Source organism: Oncorhynchus clarkii, chromosome 16, assembly GCF_045791955.1.
Source record: "Oncorhynchus clarkii lewisi isolate Uvic-CL-2024 chromosome 16, UVic_Ocla_1.0, whole genome shotgun sequence".
NCBI classification, from domain to species: domain Eukaryota; kingdom Metazoa; phylum Chordata; class Actinopteri; order Salmoniformes; family Salmonidae; genus Oncorhynchus; species Oncorhynchus clarkii.
Window position 1 is genome coordinate 70,048,820 of NC_092162.1, and position 22,327 is coordinate 70,071,146.

The 22,327-nt window shown below is 44.4% G+C and overlaps 1 protein-coding gene across 2 annotated transcripts in view; it reads right to left on the reverse strand.

The window, feature by feature from the left end:
* The window catches only part of LOC139368988 (S-adenosylhomocysteine hydrolase-like protein 1), a 53,393-nt gene that overhangs the window by 14,352 nt on the left and 16,714 nt on the right, over positions 1–22,327 (reverse strand). For both annotated transcript variants that reach the window (XM_071108525.1, XM_071108523.1), the window contains exons 2-3: positions 13,335–13,449; positions 12,916–13,059 (exon numbers count right to left, since the gene is read on the reverse strand). In XM_071108525.1, coding sequence (XP_070964626.1) covers positions 12,916–13,059; positions 13,335–13,449 — 259 coding nt within the window. The remainder of the gene's footprint in view (positions 1–12,915; positions 13,060–13,334; positions 13,450–22,327) is intronic.

Consider the following 22,327-nt stretch of genomic DNA (forward strand, 5'->3'; position numbering starts at 1 on the left):
TCGCAGGTGCTCCGTCGGTTGTCAAACCCACGAGTTTTTCCCAAGGCAGCTCCATCTCATTTACACATCTTGACACCTCTTCATACAAATCATGCCCCGTAGTTGTGCCATGCATAGGACGTAAAGCCAAAAACTCCTCTGTCACGCTTAGGTTGGAGTCCACTCCGCGGATGAAAATTGACAACTGGGCAATGTCAGAAATGTCGGTGCTCTCATCCACAGCCAAGGAATATGCAATAAAATCTTTTCCCTTTTTCACAAGCTGCTCTTTTAGATTGATGGACAACTGGTCTACTCTCTCGGCAATGGTGTTTCTGCTCAGACTCACATTTAAAAAGAGTTGCCTTTTTTCTGGGCAAACTTCGTCACAAACTTTAATCATGCAGTTTTTGATGAAATCCCCCTCCGTAAATGGCCGGGCTGATTTAGCGATCTCTTCTGCCAAAATAAAACTGGCCTTGACAGTTGCGTCCGCGTGTGTGTCCGCGTGTTTCGTTTCATAATGTCGTCTCAGATTATACTCTTTCAGTACCGCCACACTTTCTCCACACAGAAGACACACAGGTTTTCCAGCTACCTTCGTGAACATATACTCCGACTCCCACCTTGTTTGAAACCCCCGGTTCTCAGTATCCACCTTCCGTTTTGCCATTTTTGATGGGTATCTGAAAGTTAATTTTACTGTGATGCTGACGACTGCTGTGCCAATAAATATTGAAATGAAGCAGCCTACTGCTCGGTGCGTCACCTTTGCATTGTGGGAAATGTAGTATTGGTGCGTGTAAAAGATCTGCGGGCTGCCGGCTTGCTGCGGGCCGGTTCTAATAATAAATCAAGATCATCCCAGGGGCCGTAAAAAACCTTCTTGCGGGCCGGATGTGGCCCGCGGGCCTTGACTCTGACATATGTGCTGTACAGGTACCCCCTGTATATAGCCTCCACATTGACTCTGTACCTGTACCCCCTGTATATAGTCTCCACATTGACTCTGTACCGTAATACCCTGTATATAGCCTCCACATTGACTCTGTACCGGTACCCCCTGTAGCCTCCACATTGACTCTGTACCGTAATACCCTGTATATAGCCTCCACATTGACTCGGTACCGTAATACCCTGTATATAGCCTCCACATTGACTCTGTACCGGTACCCCCTGTATATAGCCTCCACATTGACTCTGTACCATAATACCCTGTATATAGCCTCCACATTGACTCTGTACCTGTACCCCCTGTATATAGTCTCCACATTGACTCTGTACCGTAATACCCTGTATATAGCCTCCACATTGACTCTGTACAGGTACCCCCTGTATATATCCTCCACATTGACTCTGTACCTGTACCCCCTGTATATAGTCTCCACATTGACTCGGTACCGGTACCCCCTGTATATAGCCTCCACATTGACTCTGTACCGTAATACCCTGTATATAGCCTCCACATTGACTCTGTACCGGTACCCCCTGTATGTAGCCTCCACATTGACTCTGTACCGTAATACCCTGTATATAGCCTCCACATTGACTCTGTACTGGTAACCCCTGTATATAGCCTCCACATTGACTCTGTACCGGTACCCCCTGTATATAGCCTCCACATTGACTCTGTACCGTAATACCCTGTATATAGCCTCCACATTGACTCTGTACCGGTACCCCCTGTATGTAGCCTCCACATTGACTCTGTACCGTAATACCCTGTATATAGCCTCCACATTGACTCTGTACTGGTAACCCCTGTATATAGCCTCCACATTGACTCTGTACCGGTACCCCCTGTATATAGCCTCCACATTGACTCTGTACCGGTACCCCCTGTATGTAGCCTCCACATTGACTCTGTACCGGTACCCCCTGTATATAGCCTCCACATTGACTCTGTACCGGTACCCCCTGTATATAGTCTCCACATTGACTCGGTACCGGTACCCCCTGTATATAGCCTCCACATTGACTCTGTACCGTAATACCCTGTATATAGCCTCCACATTGACTCTGTACTGGTAACCCCTGTATATAGCCTCCACGTTGACTCTGTACCGGTACCCCCTGTATATAGCCTCCACATTGACTCTGTACCGGTACCCCCTGTATATAGTCTCCACATTGACTCGGTACCGGTACCCCCTGTATATAGCCTCCACATTGACTCTGTACCGTAATACCCTGTATATAGCCTCCACATTGACTCTGTACCGTAATACCCTGTATATAGCCTCCACATTGACTTTGTACAGTAATACCCTGTATATAGCCTTCACATTGACTCTGTACCGGTACCCCCTGTATGTAGCCTCCACATTGACTCTGTACCGGTACCCCCTGTATATAGCCTCCACATTGACTCTGTACCGTAATACCCTGTATATAGCCTCCACATTGACTCTGTACCGTATTACCCTGTATATAGCCTCCACATTGACTCTGTACCGTAATACCCTGTATATAACCTCCACATTGACTCTGTACCGTAATACCCTGTATATAGCCTCCACATTGACTCTGTACCGTAATACCCTGTATATAACCTCCACATTGACTCTGTACCGTAATACCCTGTATATAGCCTCCACATTGACTCTGTACCGTAATACCCTGTATATAACCTCCACATTGACTCTGTACCGTAATACCCTGTATATAGCCTCCACATTGACTCTGTACCGTAATACCCTGTATATAGCCTCCACATTGACTCTGTACCGTAATACCCTGTATATAGCCTCCACATTGACTCTGTACCGTAATACCCTGTATATAGCCTCCACATTGACTCTGTACCGGTACCCCCTGTATATAGCCTCCACATTGACTCTGTACCGTAATACCCTGTATATAGCCTCCACATTGACTCTGTACCGTAATACCCTGTATATAGCCTCCACATTGACTCTGTACCGTAATACCCTGTATATAGCCTCCACATTGACTCTGTACCGTAATACCCTGTATATAGCCTCCACATTGACTCTGTACCGTAATACCCTGTATATAGCCTCCACATTGACTCTGTACCGTAATACCCTGTATATAGCCTCCACATTGACTCTGTACCGTAATACCCTGTATATAGCCTCCACATTGACTCTGTACCGTAATACCCTGTATATAGCCTCCACATTGACTCTGTACCGGTACCCCCTGTATATAGCCTCCACATTGACTCTGTACCGTAATACCCTGTATATAGCCTCCACATTGACTCTGTACCGTAATACCCTGTATATAGCCTCCACATTGACTCTGTACCGTAATACCCTGTATATAACCTCCACATTGACTCTGTACCGTAATACCCTGTATATAGCCTCCACATTGACTCTGTACCGGTACCCCCTGTATATAGCCTCCACATTGACTCTGTACCGTAATACCCTGTATATAGCCTCCACATTGACTCTGTACCGGTACCCCCTGTATGTAGCCTCCACATTGACTCTGTACCGTAATACCCTGTATATAGCCTCCACATTGACTCTGTACTGGTAACCCCTGTATATAGCCTCCACATTGACTCTGTACCGGTACCCCCTGTATATAGCCTCCACATTGACTCTGTACCGTAATACCCTGTATATAGCCTCCACATTGACTCTGTACCGTAATACCCTGTATATAGCCTCCACATTGACTCTGTACTGGTAACCCCTGTATATAGCCTCCACATTGACTCTGTACCGGTACCCCCTGTATATAGCCCCCACATTGACTCTGTACCGGTACCCCCTGTATATAGTCTCCACATTGACTCGGTACCGGTACCCCCTGTATATAGCCTCCACATTGACTCTGTACCGTAATACCCTGTATATAGCCTCCACATTGACTCTGTACCGTAATACCCTGTATATAGCCTCCACATTGACTCTGTACCGTAATACCCTGTATATAGCCTCCACATTGACTCTGTACCGGTACCCCCTGTATGTAGCCTCCACATTGACTCTGTACCGGTACCCCCTGTATATAGCCTCCACATTGACTCTGTACCGTAATACCCTGTATATAGCCTCCACATTGACTCTGTACCGTAATACCCTGTATATAACCTCCACATTGACTCTGTACCGTAATACCCTGTATATAGCCTCCACATTGACTCTGTACCGTAATACCCTGTATATAACCTCCACATTGACTCTGTACCGTAATACCCTGTATATAGCCTCCACATTGACTCTGTACCGTAATACCCTGTATATAACCTCCACATTGACTCTGTACCGTAATACCCTGTATATAGCCTCCACATTGACTCTGTACCGTAATACCCTGTATATAGCCTCCACATTGACTCTGTACCGTAATACCCTGTATATAGCCTCCACATTGACTCTGTACCGTAATACCCTGTATATAGCCTCCACATTGACTCTGTACCGTAATACCCTGTATATAGCCTCCACATTGACTCTGTACCGTAATACCCTGTATATAGCCTCCACATTGACTCTGTACCGGTACCCCCTGTATATAGCCTCCACATTGACTCTGTACCGTAATACCCTGTATATAGCCTCCACATTGACTCTGTACCGTAATACCCTGTATATAGCCTCCACATTGACTCTGTACCGGTACCCCCTGTATATAGCCTCCACATTGACTCTGTACCGTAATACCCTGTATATAGCCTCCACATTGACTCTGTACCGTAATACCCTGTATATAGCCTCCACATTGACTCTGTACCGTAATACCCTGTATATAACCTCCACATTGACTCTGTACCGTAATACCCTGTATATAGCCTCCACATTGACTCTGTACCGTAATACCCTGTATATAACCTCCACATTGACTCTGTACCGTAATACCCTGTATATAGCCTCCACATTGACTCTGTACCGTAATACCCTGTATATAGCCTCCACATTGACTCTGTACCGTAATACCCTGTATATAGCCTCCACATTGACTCTGTACCGTAATACCCTGTATATAGCCTCCACATTGACTCTGTACCGTAATACCCTGTATATAGCCTCCACATTGACTCTGTACCGGTACCCCCTGTATATAGCCTCCACATTGACTCTGTACCGTAATACCCTGTATATAGCCTCCACATTGACTCTGTACCGTAATACCCTGTATATAGCCTCCACATTGACTCTGTACCGTAATACCCTGTATATAACCTCCACATTGACTCTGTACCGTAATACCCTGTATATAGCCTCCACATTGACTCTGTACCGTAATACCCTGTATATAACCTCCACATTGACTCTGTACCGTAATACCCTGTATATAGCCTCCACATTGACTCTGTACCGTAATACCCTGTATATAGCCTCCACATTGACTCTGTACCGTAATACCCTGTATATAGCCTCCACATTGACTCTGTACTGGTAACCCCTGTATATAGCCTCCACATTGACTCTGTACCGGTACCCCCTGTATATAGCCTCCACATTGACTCTGTACCGTAATACCCTGTATATAGCCTCCACATTGACTCTGTACCGTAATACCCTGTATATAGCCTCCACATTGACTCTGTACCGTAATACCCTGTATATAACCTCCACATTGACTCTGTACCGTAATACCCTGTATATAGCCTCCACATTGACTCTGTACCGTAATACCCTGTATATAACCTCCACATTGACTCTGTACCGTAATACCCTGTATATAGCCTCCACATTGACTCTGTACCGTAATACCCTGTATATAGCCTCCACATTGACTCTGTACCGTAATACCCTGTATATAGCCTCCACATTGACTCTGTACCGTAATACCCTGTATATAGCCTCCACATTGACTCTGTACCGTAATACCCTGTATATAGCCTCCACATTGACTCTGTACCGGTACCCCCTGTATATAGCCTCCACATTGACTCTGTACCGTAATACCCTGTATATAGCCTCCACATTGACTCTGTACCGTAATACCCTGTATATAGCCTCCACATTGACTCTGTACCGTAATACCCTGTATATAACCTCCACATTGACTCTGTACCGTAATACCCTGTATATAGCCTCCACATTGACTCTGTACCGTAATACCCTGTATATAACCTCCACATTGACTCTGTACCGTAATACCCTGTATATAGCCTCCACATTGACTCTGTACCGTAATACCCTGTATATAGCCTCCACATTGACTCTGTACCGTAATACCCTGTATATAGCCTCCACATTGACTCTGTACCGTAATACCCTGTATATAGCCTCCACATTGACTCTGTACCGTAATACCCTGTATATAGCCTCCACATTGACTCTGTACCGTAATACCCTGTATATAACCTCCACATTGACTCTGTACCGTAATACCCTGTATATAGCCTCCACATTGACTCTGTACCGTAATACCCTGTATATAACCTCCACATTGACTCTGTACCGTAATACCCTGTATATAGCCTCCACATTGACTCTGTACCGTAATACCCTGTATATAGCCTCCACATTGACTCTGTACCGTAATACCCTGTATATAGCCTCCACATTGACTCTGTACCGTAATACCCTGTATATAGCCTCCACATTGACTCTGTACCGTAATACCCTGTATATAGCCTCCACATTGACTCTGTACCGTAATACCCTGTATATAGCCTCCACATTGACTCTGTACCGGTACCCCCTGTATATAGCCTCCACATTTACTCTGTACCGTAATACCCTGTATATAGCCTCCACATTGACTCTGTACCGTAATACCCTGTATATAGCCTCCACATTGACTCTGTACCGTAATACCCTGTATATAGCCTCCACATTGACTCTGTACCGTAATACCCTGTATATAGCCTCCACATTGACTCTGTACCGTAATACCCTGTATATAGCCTCCACATTGACTCTGTACCGTAATACCCTGTATATAGCCTCCACATTGACTCTGTACCGTAATACCCTGTATATAGCCTCCACATTGACTCTGTACCGTAATACCCTGTATATAGCCTCCACATTGACTCTGTACCGTAATACCCTGTATATAGCCTCCACATTGACTCTGTACCGTAATACCCTGTATATAACCTCCACATTGACTCTGTACCGTAATACCCTGTATATAGCCTCCACATTGACTCTGTACCGGTACCCCCTGTATATAGCCTCCACATTGACTCTGTACCATAATACCCTGTAAATAGCCTCCACATTGACTCTGTACCGGTACCCCCTGTATGTAGCCTCCACATTGACTCTGTACCGTAATACCCTGTATATAGCCTCCACATTGACTCTGTACTGGTAACCCCTGTATATAGCCTCCACATTGACTCTGTACCGGTACCCCCTGTATATAGCCTCCACATTGACTCTGTACCGTAATACCCTGTATATAGCCTCCACATTGACTCTGTACCGTAATACCCTGTATATAGCCTCCACATTGACTCTGTACTGGTAACCCCTGTATATAGCCTCCACATTGACTCTGTACCGGTACCCCCTGTATATAGCCTCCACATTGACTCTGTACCGGTACCCCCTGTATATAGTCTCCACATTGACTCGGTACCGGTACCCCCTGTATATAGCCTCCACATTGACTCTGTACCGTAATACCCTGTATATAGCCTCCACATTGACTCTGTACCGTAATACCCTGTATATAGCCTCCACATTGACTCTGTACCGTAATACCCTGTATATAGCCTCCACATTGACTCTGTACCGGTACCCCCTGTATGTAGCCTCCACATTGACTCTGTACCGGTACCCCCTGTATATAGCCTCCACATTGACTCTGTACCGTAATACCCTGTATATAGCCTCCACATTGACTCTGTACCGTAATACCCTGTATATAACCTCCACATTGACTCTGTACCGTAATACCCTGTATATAGCCTCCACATTGACTCTGTACCGTAATACCCTGTATATAACCTCCACATTGACTCTGTACCGTAATACCCTGTATATAGCCTCCACATTGACTCTGTACCGTAATACCCTGTATATAACCTCCACATTGACTCTGTACCGTAATACCCTGTATATAGCCTCCACATTGACTCTGTACCGTAATACCCTGTATATAACCTCCACATTGACTCTGTACCGTAATACCCTGTATATAGCCTCCACATTGACTCTGTACCGTAATACCCTGTATATAGCCTCCACATTGACTCTGTACCGTAATACCCTGTATATAGCCTCCACATTGACTCTGTACCGTAATACCCTGTATATAGCCTCCACATTGACTCTGTACCGTAATACCCTGTATATAGCCTCCACATTGACTCTGTACCGGTACCCCCTGTATATAGCCTCCACATTGACTCTGTACCGTAATACCCTGTATATAGCCTCCACATTGACTCTGTACCGTAATACCCTGTATATAGCCTCCACATTGACTCTGTACCGTAATACCCTGTATATAACCTCCACATTGACTCTGTACCGTAATACCCTGTATATAGCCTACACATTGACTCTGTACCGTAATACCCTGTATATAACCTCCACATTGACTCTGTACCGTAATACCCTGTATATAGCCTCCACATTGACTCTGTACCGGTACCCCCTGTATGTAGCCTCCACATTGACTCTGTACCGTAATACCCTGTATATAACCTCCACATTGACTCTGTACCGTAATACCCTGTATATAGCCTCCACATTGACTCTGTACCGTAATACCCTGTATATAACCTCCACATTGACTCTGTACCGTAATACCCTGTATATAGCCTCCACATTGACTCTGTACCGTAATACCCTGTATATAACCTCCACATTGACTCTGTACCGTAATACCCTGTATATAGCCTCCACATTGACTCTGTACCGTAATACCCTGTATATAACCTCCACATTGACTCTGTACCGTAATACCCTGTATATAGCCTCCACATTGACTCTGTACCGTAATACCCTGTATATAACCTCCACATTGACTCTGTACCGTAATACCCTGTATATAGCCTCCACATTGACTCTGTACCGTAATACCCTGTATATAACCTCCACATTGACTCTGTACCGTAATACCCTGTATATAGCCTCCACATTGACTCTGTACCGTAATACCCTGTATATAGCCTCCACATTGACTCTGTACCGTAATACCCTGTATATAGCCTCCACATTGACTCTGTACCGTAATACCCTGTATATAGCCTCCACATTGACTCTGTACCGGTACCCCCTGTATGTAGCCTCCACATTGACTCTGTACCGGTACCCCCTGTATATAGCCTCCACATTGACTCTGTACCGTAATACCCTGTATATAGCCTCCACATTGACTCTGTACCGTAAAACCCTGTATATAGCCTCCACATTGACTCTGTACCGGTACCCCCTGTATATAACCTCCACATTGACTCTGTACCGTAATACCCTGTATATAGCCTCCACATTGACTCTGTACCGTAATACCCTGTATATAGCCTCCACATTGACTCTGTACCGGTACCCCCTGTATATAGCCTCCACATTGACTCTGTACCTGTACCCCCTGTATATAACCTCCACATTGACTCTGTACCGGTACCCCCTGTATATAACCTCCACATTGACTCTGTACCGGTACCCCCTGTATATAACCTCCACATTGACTCTGTACCGTAATACCCTGTATATAGCCTCCACATTGACTCTGTACCGTAATACCCTGTATATAGCCTCCACATTGACTCTGTACCGTAATACCCTGTATATAACCTCCACATTGACTCTGTACCGTAATACCCTGTATATAACCTCCACATTGACTCTGTACCGTAATACCCTGTATATAGCCTCCACATTGACTCTGTACCGTAATACCCTGTATATAGCCTCCACATTGACTCTGTACCGTAATACCCTGTATATAGTCTCCACATTGACTCTGTACCGTAATACCCTGTATATAGCCTCCACATTGACTCTGTACCGTAATACCCTGTATATAGCCTCCACATTGACTCTGTACCGTAATACCCTGTATATAGCCTCCACATTGACTCTGTACCGTAATACCCTGTATATAGCCCGGGCTATTGTAATTTACTGCTGCTCTTTATTTATTATTTTCTCTTCCTTTTTTGTGTGTATAAACTGCATTGTTGGTTAAGTATGTCAGTAAGCATTTTCTGTATCCGGGCGCATGTGACAAATACAATTTGATTTGTTTTAAGATGAGTATAGGAGAAGCAGGAATAAATATGAAAAAAATAGGCCAGGGGAAAAGATAATGACAGATGGAGCACAATTGTGACACGTTTCAGGAAACTAGGCGTATGTCGCGGGTCACCACTTCACAGCCATTTGAACATAATCTTTTTAATTTAAAAAAAAAATCAAAAAATATTTTGGGGCAGAAATGCCTTCTGGAACATGTGAACTTTCATGTGCCTTAATAACAAACTTGTATGCCATCTGTAAATACGAATATAATTGTTAAATTACGAGCCTAGTTGGTTTAGCCGCAGAAAAAGCCAGCAACCTTCCCGCTAGCTATGACTGGCTGAGATAATGAGTGGGCTGGACATGCCGAGAGATGAGTTTGGTTTGGTCTGCTATATAGCACGCTTCTGTCTATTTGAGCTGGTTAGTATGTCTATGTAATCCTGTCTAACACGTTTAAAAAAAATGTATATATAAAATGCTTAGTAGAACTGAACTCCACTTTCTGGAGGACCGAGTTTAGAAATCAGTGGAATTAGATTATGATAGTTTAGGAGATGGAGAAAACACATGTCTCTGGATTATATCTTCAAACTAAGGGCAACCATGGCATCCATGACAGGGAGAAGCGTCCAACCATGATCTAAGATAGACTAGCTAGCTAGTTATAGCCTAATGTTAGCTCATTACGGACGGGTAAGATAGTCTAACTAGCTACATTTTCAGATATTACACATTTCTAATTTTGACAAAGTATTTTTATTTCAAGTTAAAGTGTACTGTTAGCTAGCTAGCTAATGTTACGTTTATGATCTTATTATTCGTATCTTAGAGCCATTTGCTTTGCTTGTTATAGCCTAATGCTGGGTAGTAACGTCATGAGTTGTGATTATGGTTCATTGTTTAGCTAGCTAGCTACATGTCTTAATAAAGGACTCCACTATGCAAGTGTCCATTTTTAAAAAATGTCACTGCGGGAACTGTTAGCCAGTTAGCTTGGGTGCTTGACTGCTGTGGTTAGGACAGAACGCTCGGATCAACCCTTAAAGAGATAGGTGGAGCTAAAGCTTAAGAGGGTGTGAACGACGCTGAACAGGTGTAGACAAAGAAGAGCTCTTCACTAGGTACCAAAACTTTCAAAAGGCCATTTTCTCAAAAGTGAGGTTACAAGTTTATCAACTTTCTTAGCAGACTTACTTTCCCATTGTTCCTCAAATGCAGTATATGATATACCATGTGGTAGCTCTGTGTATCTGCTTTTATCCAATGTAAAAAAACACAATTTCTAATTTTGCTACATAAGACCGAACCCAGGTGGTCGGTCACAATTCATGTAAAACCACATGCTCCTCTACTTATGCTTGCAGTAGGCTTACGGTAAATGCCAGCGACAGCTGTCAAGGCACAGGCAGCGGTTCTAGGAACACTTACAGAGCACTTCCTTATCATCTAGGTCTGCACAGCCTGAGAGATACTGCCTATACAACCAGAGAGAGATACTGCCTATTAAACCAGAGGACTACGGTCTATTAAACCAGAGAGATACTGTTTATACAACCAGAGAGATACTGTTTATACAACCAGAGAGAGATACTGTCTATACAACCAGAGAGAGATACTGTCTATAAAATCAGAGGACTACGGTCTCTACAACCAGAGAGAGATACTGTCTATGCAACCAGAAAGTTACTGTCTATGCAACCAGAAAGATACTGTCTATTCAACCAGAGAGAGATACTGTCTATACAACCAGAGAGAGATACTGTCTATACAACCAGAGAGAGATACTGTCTATACAACCAGAGAGAGATACTGTCTATTTTTTGTCTACATTTCTTTGATACCTACAGGGGCCCTAAAATTCAGAATCAAAAGGCTAAATGATCCTTGGTATGACCATCTTAAAACAATTACAAATGTCAGCTTAGTAGAACTTCCATGACTTCCATAGCAAATCATCAAGTCAAACTACGCCAGCAAAGCAGAAAGATAACACTGCTGTTTGATCTGTCTAGGGTCTAGGACCAAAAAGTTCCTTAACAGCTTCTACCCCACAAGCCATAAGACTGCTGAACAATTAATCACATGGAGCACCAGACTATTACATTGACCCCCCCCCCCCCCACCCCCACCCCCACCCCCACCCACCCCCACCCCCACCCCCACCCCACCCCTCCATTTGTTTTGTACACTGCTGCTACTCACTGTTTATTATCTATGCATAGTCACTTCACCCCTACCTACATGTACACATTACCTCTAACCTGTACTCCCACACACTGACTCAGTACCGGTACCACCTGTATATAACCTCGCTATTGTTATGTTATTGTGTCACTTTTTATTATGTTTTAACTTTTGTTTATTTGGTAAATATTTTCTTAACTCTTCTTAAAACTGCACCGTTGGTTAAGGGATTTGTAAGTAAACATTTCACGGTAAGGTTCTACACTTGTTGTATTCGGCGCATGTGACTAATAAAGTTTGATTTGATTTGTATGCTGTATCTTCTTATTACTGATGCGGAGACGGTCCTCGACGAGGTACATGGCAGCTCTAAAGCACTCTCTGCAGCCTCTAACCCAGTGATCCTGAATCAGCACTTACACTTATCAATTTCACAATAATGAGCCCAGCCAATATAAGCTGTACTGGGCTGGCCTGATTGCAAATCTACCATAGTCGATCAAATCTATCAGAACGATGACTGAAAGTGTACGCAAAGACAGTGGATGCCAGAAAGTGGATGCAAAGACAGTGGATGCCTGAAAATAGACGCCAGACAGTGGTAATTCCACACCTTGCTCTGCGATCTCGATCTCCCGTCTGCCGAACTCTGCCTGTTTGACGTTCTTAACGCAGAAGTCGCTGCTGCCCTTGGAGTTGGCCTGGGCCTTGTCCCGAGGAGAGGTCTCGTCATCTGAGCTGTCTGAGTAGGATGCAGCTGGACATTGTGTTGGTGGAGGGGGGGAGAACAAAGAGTCAGAGACACATAAGGAAGTGATTTCTGGTCTACCAGTCTATAGCAGGCAGTGGAGTGTAGTAGCTTGACATGGTCTTTTACATCAGTTGAATAATAGAAGGATTGTCAGCTAATAATAGATGCATGATCCTCGACTGAGGACTTTTGCTACCTTGTTAATCACCAGCACCTATTGATGTGTGTGTGTGTGTGTGTGTGTGTGTGTGTGTGTGTGTGTGTGTGTGTGTGTGATCTACCTGAGCTGTAGCTATCTGTGGAGGACTGGGAGATGGAGCGAGAGAGGGAGCGCCGGCCAGCCTTAGTGGGGTACTTCTGAAACTCCTGTTTATCTTCCGCGTTAGCAAACTGGATCTGAAGAACAGGGGGGGGGGCATGAGTTACTCGCCTGCAGACATTATGGTGTAAACTTTATTCAGTGAGATGGGGTGAGTCAGAGATATAGTCAGTGAGCCTGTAGTGAGTCAGAGATAAAGTCAGTGAGCCTGTAGTGAGTCAGAGATAAAGTCAGTGAGCCTGTAGTGAGTCAGAGATAAAGTCAGTGAGCCTGTAGTGAGTCAGAGATAAAGTCAGTGAGCCTGTAGTGAGTCAGAGATAAAGTCAGTGAGACTGTAGTGAGTCAGAGATAAAGTCAGTGAGACTGTAGTGAGTCAGAGATAAAGTCAGTGAGCCTGTAGTGAGTCAGAGATAAAGTCAGTGAGCTTGTAGTGAGTCAGATATACAGTCAGATTTACAGTCAGAGAGCTGGTGGTGAGTCAGATATACAGTCAGTGAGCCTGTAGTGAGTCAGAGACACAGTCAGTGAGCCTGTGGTAAGTCAGATATACAGTCAGAGCCTGTAGTGAGTCAGAGATACAGTCAGTGAGCCTGTAGTGAGTCAGAGATACAGTCAGTGAGCCTGTAGTGAGTCAGAGATACAGTCAGTGAGCCTGTGGTGAGTCAGATATACAGTCAGAGAGCCTGTGGTGAGTCAGATATACAGTCAGTGAGCCTGTGGTGAGTCAGATATACAGTCAGTGAGCCTGTAGTGAGTCAGAGACACAGTCTGAGATACAGTCAGTGAGCCTGTAGTGAGTCAGAGATACAGTCAGTGAGCCTGTAGTGAGTCAGAGATACAGTCAGTGAGCCTGTAGTGAGTCAGATATACAGTCAGTGAGCCTGTGGTGAGTCAGATATACAGTCAGAGAGCCTGTAGTGAGTCAGATATACAGTCAGAGAGCCTGTGGTGAGTCAGATATACAGTCAGTGAGCCTGTAGTGAGTCAGATATACAGTCAGAGAGCCTGTGGTGAGTCAGATATACAGTCAGAGAGCCTGTGGTGAGTCAGATATACAGTCAGTGAGCCTGTAGTGAGTCAGATATACAGTCAGTGAGCCTGTAGTGAGTCAGATATACAGTCAGAGAGCCTGTGGTGAGTCAGATATACAGTCAGAGAGCCTGTGGTGAGTCAGATATACAGTCAGTGAGCCTGTGGTGAGTCAGATATACAGTCAGAGAGCCTGTGGTGAGTCAGATATACAGTCAGAGAGCCTGTGGTGAGTCAGAGATACAGTCAGAGAGCCTGTGGTGAGTCAGATATACAGTCAGAGAGCCTGTGGTGAGTCAGATATACAGTCAGTGAGCCTGTGGTGAGTCAGATATACAGTCAGAGAGCCTGTGGTGAGTCAGATATACAGTCAGTGACATTGAATTTCCAACTATGAACATTTATGTAGATATGTTACAGTGTTTAATGAGGAGGGGACCAGATCTATGGAGATATGCTATAATATTTGGGTTACAGGACAGTAGTTCTCCAGGAACAGGGTTGGAGTGAAAACATTACAGGAGGGTAGCAGACGGTCAAATGCACCGTCTGATTGCTCCTCATTACACACCACAGACCAGCAAATATTCTTTACATCATCAACATATGAATCACTACAAAACATATTGTATGACCTCTTATACACTATATTAGGCCCAGCCTGTCCTCTTATAAACTATATTAGGCCCAGCCTGACCTCTTATACACTATATTAGGCCCACCCTGACCTCATACACTATATTAGGCCCAGCCTGACCTCATACACTATATTAGGTGCAGCCTGACCTCTTATACACTATATTAGGCCCAGCCTGTCCTCTTATAAACTATATTAGGCCCAGCCTGACCTCTTATACACTATATTAGGCCCACCCTGACCTCATACACTATATTAGGTGCAGCCTGACCTCTTATACACTATATTAGGCCCAGCCTGTCCTCTTATACACTATATTAGGCCCAGCCTGTCCTCTTATACACTATATTAGGCCCAGCCTGACCTCTTATACACTATATTAGGTGCAGCCTGTCCTCTCATACACTATATTAGGCCCAGCCTGACCTCTTATACACTATATTAGGCCCAGCCTGACCTCTTATACACTATATTAGGCCCAGCCTGTCCTCTTATACACTATATTAGGCCCAGCCTGTCCTCTTATACACTATATTAGGCCCAGCCTGACCTCTTATACACTATATTAGGCCCAGCCTGACCTCTTATACACTATATTAGGTGCAGCCTGTCCTCTTATACACTATATTAGGCCCAGCCTGTCCTCTTATACACTATATTAGGCCCAGCCTGACCTCTTATACACTATATTAGGTGCAGCCTTTCCTCTCATACACTATATTAGGCCCAGCCTGACCTCTTATACACTATATTAGGCCCAGCCTGACCTCTTATACACTATATTAGGCCCAGCCTGTCCTCTTATACACTATATTAGGCCCAGCCTGTCCTCTTATACACTATATTAGGCCCAGCCTGTCCTCTTATACACTATATTAGGCCCAGCCTGACCTCTTATACACTATATTAGGCCCAGCCTGTCCTCTTATACACTATATTAGGCCCAGCCTGTCCTCTTATACACTATATTAGGCCCAGCCTGTCCTCTTATACACTATATTAGGCCCAGCCTTTGTAACTGTGGTTTTCCTAGATATGGCTACTATATTGTGATCACTACATCATATGGATCTGGAGCACATTTCTGCAGCATTACTAAACATGTTGATGATTTCATTCCTGTACTGTTTGTAAATACCCTGGTAGGTTGACTGATAACCTGATCCAGGCTGCAGGCACTGGTTAGAGTTTGAAGTTGTTTCTTGAGTGGGCAGCTGGATGAAAGCCAGACAATATTTTTTTAAATCACCCAGAATATATACTTCTCTGTTGATATCACATACATTATCAAGCATTTCACACATATTATCTAGATACTGACTGTTAGCACTTGGTGGTCTATAGCAGCTTCCCACCAGAATGGGCTTTAGGTGAGGCAGGTGAACCTGTAGCCATATTACTTCAACAGTATTTAACATTAGATAATCTCTTAAGCTTTACAGGAATGTGGTTCTGAATATAGACCTCAACACTGCCTCTGTTGGAATTTCTGTCTTTTCGGTCGATGTTAGAACCATGTATTGCTACCACTGTTTCTTCAAATGTATTATCAGAGATACATGATTGGGGATTCATAAATTAAATTACTTACATTGTGTTTGCCAATGCCCCTAAGATCATGTACATTTGATGCAGCATTATGACGACTCATTGTCACAACGGTAGGGATTAACTGAGCTGGTCTTGGATCATTTACCAGTCATTGTTTCAACGCAGCCTTGAAATACGTGGACAGAGTCCAGGAGCCAAGATGATTTTGGATGGACTCCGTCATTCCCGTAGAGTATCTTCTGTTTCCAGAAGGTGTCAAAGTCATCAATAAAAGTGACTCCAGCAGAGCTACAGTAGTATTTTAGCCAGATGTGTAATCTGCGGCCCAACGATTGTACTGGACCTGAAATTATTGCCCCTTTTTTTTTTTTTATGCTAAAATCACTTCTTTAAAATCCATTTTCAAATGTTCCGAGCTAGCTCTTCTGATGTAATTTGACCCCACATGGACTACGACAGTGTCATCTCCCGGCGCCTGTCGTAGAACAGTCGGAAGCAGCCATGTTATGTCCTGTACTTGTGCTCCTGGGTAGAACAGGGTTTTTGCCTTGGGGACCTAGATGTTTCTTACCATAGAGCTGCCTATGATGACAGCTGGTGATGTTGAATGGGCTGGTCTATCAGGCAGCCTCACGGTCTGGTGAGCTCAGAGGATTTGAACCAGAGGTAAAAGCCACCGGAGAGGGAGACAGAACCGAAGACGAAGAAGCAGGTACCTCCAGATCCGATCTTGATTGGGAAGCCACCAAGGAAGAAGGTGCCGGAACCTCTGGATCCAGGGTGGCACAGCTGTTTCTGGTCTGTGTCAATTCCATGCTCAACATCTCCATGGAGACCCCCGTTGCCAAAGGATGCCTTCTTCGACTTTCACGGCGAGTGACGTCCCTCCATGGCTGGTTGGTTTGGTCGAGAACAGCTTCGTTCTCTAGGGAAGGGGGAGGCTGTGGACAGCCGACACGGCAGCGAAACTTCCACCAGACCAGAGCGGCGTCCGGCTACTGGGGTGGAAGAAAAATAAAAAGTAGGTGGGTGTGGGTTCCCCAGTAGCTTATGTAGGTTTGCTACTTGCTTGCTAAGAGGAGCTACTTCGCTCCTGTAGTCCTCCGCAAGCAAGCAGTTGCTACATTGATGGCATAGAAGGCCCTTCAGTTGCTACATTGAAAGTCAGTGCGGTCCACATTGTCCCGGAACAAAGCAAAGTAAACACAGCTCCTGCAATGCTGGAAACATTCAATAGCGGCCCCCATTTGAGACCGCCGAGTCAGCTAGGCTAGCTATGCTTTCGCGTCTCTCCCCCTACACTGAATCTGGCAGAATCCCTGGACAGATGGCAGCACTCACAGCAATTTAGCCCAGAGCCGCATGAATCAAAATAAAATAAAAGTATATAAAAAACATTGTCAGCTTTTAAACCGAGGTCTTTAGTTCAGGTTTTGCAGTTCGACAGCGTTCAACAACAACAAACCTACAGGAGGGTAGCTGTCCAGAAACAGGGTTGAAGAGTAAACCTACAGGAGGGTAGCTGTCCAGGAACAGGGTTGAAGAGTAAACCTACAGGAGGGTAGCTGTCCAGAAACAGGGTTGAAGAGTAAACCTACAGGAGGGTAGCTGTCCAGAAACAGGGTTGAAGAGTAAACCTACAGGAGGGTAGCTGTCCAGAAACAGGGTTGAAGAGTAAACCTACAGGAGGGTAGCTGTCCAGAAACAGGGTTGAAGAGTAAACCTACAGGAGGGTAGCTGTCCAGAAACAGGGTTGAAGAGTAAACCTACAGGAGGGTAGCTGTCCAGAAACAGGGTTGAAGAGTAAACCTACAGGAGGGTAGCTGTCCAGAAACAGGGTTGAAGAGTAAACTTACAGGAGGGTAGCTGTCCAGAAACAGGGTTGAAGAGTAAACTTACAGGAGGGTAGCTGTCCAGAAACAGGGTTGAAGAGTAAACCTACAGGAGGGTAGCTGTCCAGAAACAGGGTTGAAGAGTAAACCTACAGGAGGGTAGCTGTCCAGAAACAGGGTTGAAGAGTAAACCTACAGGAGGGTAGATTCTTTACCTACAGTACCTATATAACATGTTCCTAAACCTGACATACTTCACATTAAATGTATATAACCAAATAACAGGGATTAACAGTACATTTCCTGACAGTAGGCTACCACATGAGCATTCATCAAAGTGCATTGTGGGCCGCCATTGTATAGCCTAGGCTACTAGTCTACTTCGTGGGGATAGGAGGGTGGGAAAAAAACACATCTTTCCTGGGGCAGCATATCAACCAGGACCAGGCCTAATCAGCACCGATTAGTCTATAAATTAAGAAAAGATACGGTATCAAATTATACCATGCCAGGTTGGATAAGATTGGCGCATTGTCCATTTGACACAACGTTAGCACATTATAGGCCTCAGAGCCAGAACAACCTTGTCGACTGCTGTTGAATAATTAACGAATAGGTCAGACACATCCAACTTTCTTTTTTTTTTAAACACCACGTAATTTATTTATTTACTAGCAAGCAGTGAAAATGTGCATTGTGTGAAAGAGTCCACACATCAAATTATTTTTTGACTTGAAGCGCCATAGCCTACAGCTGTCTTAGCTGCTGGAGCATCAGAGGACAGGTGGAAAGAGGAGGAGATATAGAGAGTTTAATAGAAAGACTAAGTTAGCAAAACAACTGCTTATAATCTTTAGTAAACACTCCAATTAATTAAATCAAGTTTATTTACACAACAATTATTTTTAAACGGTTTCATGACAGTCTTCATCTATTTAACTGTCAGTAACACAGTTATTCAATTACGTCACAGCCTTCAGCCCTGTTTATACCTGGTTCTAACATGCATCCTTTGTCCTGATCTTGGCCACATTCCGATTGTGCCCACATTTTTTTATACAGGTGTAGACCATTAAAAGACATTGTGATCTGATTGTGATCTTCCTGGTAGTCAAGCATTGTGTTTCGATATCAATCCGATGTAAAAAATAAAAAAAAGAAGAAAGATCTGGATGGTCCAACTATTAAAATCGTTATACTGGTCTCCAAAAATCATTGACAGGTAACACCATTGAATGGTCCTAAAATATATTAATTCATCTTATTTTGAAAAGAGAACCTGGTCACAATGTTGACACAGTGGAAGGACAAGAGACACATTTTATTACAACGTGTAAATGGGACAAACCTTGACCAGATAGTAATTGGATCATATTGATCATGTCACGAAACTCACTTGTTAGCACAAGGCTATAGTTTCTGTAAATATAAAGACAAATCAGATTGTATTTGACCAGAACTTATTACTGCATTTCTTTCTTTATTTTTTATTTCACCTTTATTTAATCAGGTAGGTAAGTTGAGAACACCTTTATTTAACCAGGTAGGTAAGTTGAGAACACCTTTATTTAACCAGGTAGGCCAGTTGAGAACACCTTTATTTAACCAGGTAGGCCAGTTGAGAACACCTTTATTTAACCAGGTAGGCCAGTTGAGAACACCTTTATTTAACCAGGTAGGCCAGTTGAGAACACCTTTATTTAACCAGGTAGGCCAGTTGAGAACACCTTTATTTAACCAGGTAGGCCAGTTGAGAACACCTTTATTTAACCAGGTAGGCCAGTTGAGAACACCTTTATTTAATCAGGTAGGTAAGTTGAGAACACCTTTATTTAATCAGGTAGGTAAGTTGAGAACACCTTTATTTAATCAGGTAGGTAAGTTGAGAACACCTTTATTTAACCAGGTAGGTAAGTTGAGAACACCTTTATTTAACCAGGTAGGCCAGTTGAGAACACCTTTATTTAATCAGGTAGGTAAGTTGAGAACACCTTTATTTAACCAGGTAGGCCAGTTGAGAACACCTTTATTTAACCAGGTAGGCCAGTTGAGAACACCTTTATTTAACCAGGTAGGTAAGTTGAGAACACCTTTATTTAATCAGGTAGGTAAGTTGAGAACACCTTTATTTAACCAGGTAGGCCAGTTGAGAACACCTTTATTTAACCAGGTAGGCCAGTTGAGAACACCTTTATTTAATCAGGTAGGTAAGTTGAGAACACCTTTATTTAACCAGGTAGGCCAGTTGAGAACACCTTTATTTAACCAGGTAGGTAAGTTGAGAACACCTTTATTTAACCAGGTAGGCCAGTTGAGAACAAGTTCTCATTTACAACTGCAACCTGGCCAAGATAAAGCAAAGCTGTGCGGCAAAAACAACACAGAGTTACACATGGAATAAACAAACGTACAATCAATAATACAATTGAGAAATCTATATACAGTGTGTGCAAATGGAGTAAAGAGGTAAGGCAATAAATAGGCCAATAGTAGCGAAGTAATTACAATTTAGCACTGGGGTGATAGATGTGCAGATGATGATGTGCAAGTAGAGATACTGGTGGGCAAAAGAGCAGAAAAGTAAATAACAGATGGACTATGTACAGCTGCAGCGATCGGTAAGCTGCTCAGATGCTTAAAGTTAGTGAGGGAGATATGTCTCCAACTTCAGCGATTTTTGCAATTTGTTCCAGTCATTGGCAGCAGAGAACTGTAAGGAAAGGTGACCAAAGGAGGTGTTGGCTTTGACCAGTGAAATATACCTGCAGGAGCGCGTGCTACGGGTGGGTGTTGTTATGGTGACCAGTGAGCTGAGATAAGGCGGAGCTTTACCTAGCAAAGACTTATAGATGACCTGGAGCCAGTGTATATAAAGTTGTTATCAAAGTGAATGGTAAACCAACCCCATTGGGGTGGCAGGGTAGCCTAGTGGTTAGAGTGTAGGGGCGGCAGGTAGTCTAGTGGTTAGAGTGTAGAGGTGGCAGGTAGTCTAGTGGTTAGAGTGTAGAGGTGGCAGGGTAGCCTAGTGGTTAGAGTGTAGGGGCGGCAGGTAGTCTAGTGGTTAGAGTGTAGAGGCGGCAGGGTAGCCTAGTGGTTAGAGTGTAGGGACGGCAGGTAGCCTAGTGGTTAGAGTGTAGGGGCGGCAGGTAGTCTAGTGGTTAGAGTGTAGAGGTGGCAGGGTAGCCTAGTGGTTAGAGTGTAGGGGCGGCAGGTAGTCTAGTGGTTAGAGTGTAGGGGCGGCAGGTAGTCTAGTGGTTAGAGTGTAGAGGTGGCAGGGTAGCCTAGTGGTTAGAGTGTAGGGACGGCAGGTAGCCTAGTGGTTAGAGTGTAGGGGCGGCAGGTAGTCTAGTGGTTAGAGTGTAGAGGCGGCAGGGTAGCCTAGTGGTTAGAGTGTAGGGACGGCAGGTAGCCTAGTGGTTAGAGTGTAGGGGCGGCAGGTAGTCTAGTGGTTAGAGTGTAGAGGTGGCAGGGTAGCCTAGTGGTTAGAGTGTAGGGGCGGCAGGTAGTCTAGTGGTTAGAGTGTAGGGGCGGCAGGTAGTCTAGTGGTTAGAGTGTAGAGGTGGCAGGGTAGCCTAGTGGTTAGAGTGTAGGGACGGCAGGTAGCCTAGTGGTTAGAGTGTAGGGGCGGCAGGTAGTCTAGTGGTTAGAGTGTAGAGGTGGCAGGGTAGCCTAGTGGTTAGAGTGTAGGGGTGGCAGGGTAGCCTAGTGGTTAGAGTGTAGGGGCGGCAGGTAGCCTAGTGGTTAGAGTGTAGGGACGGCAGGTAGCCTAGTGGGTAGAGTGTAGAGGTGGCAGGGTAGCCTAATGGTTAGAGTGTAGGGGTGGCAGGTAGCCTAGTGGTTAGAGTGTAGGGGCGGCAGGTAGCCTAGTGGTTAGAGTGTAGGGACGGCAGGTAGCCTAGTGGGTAG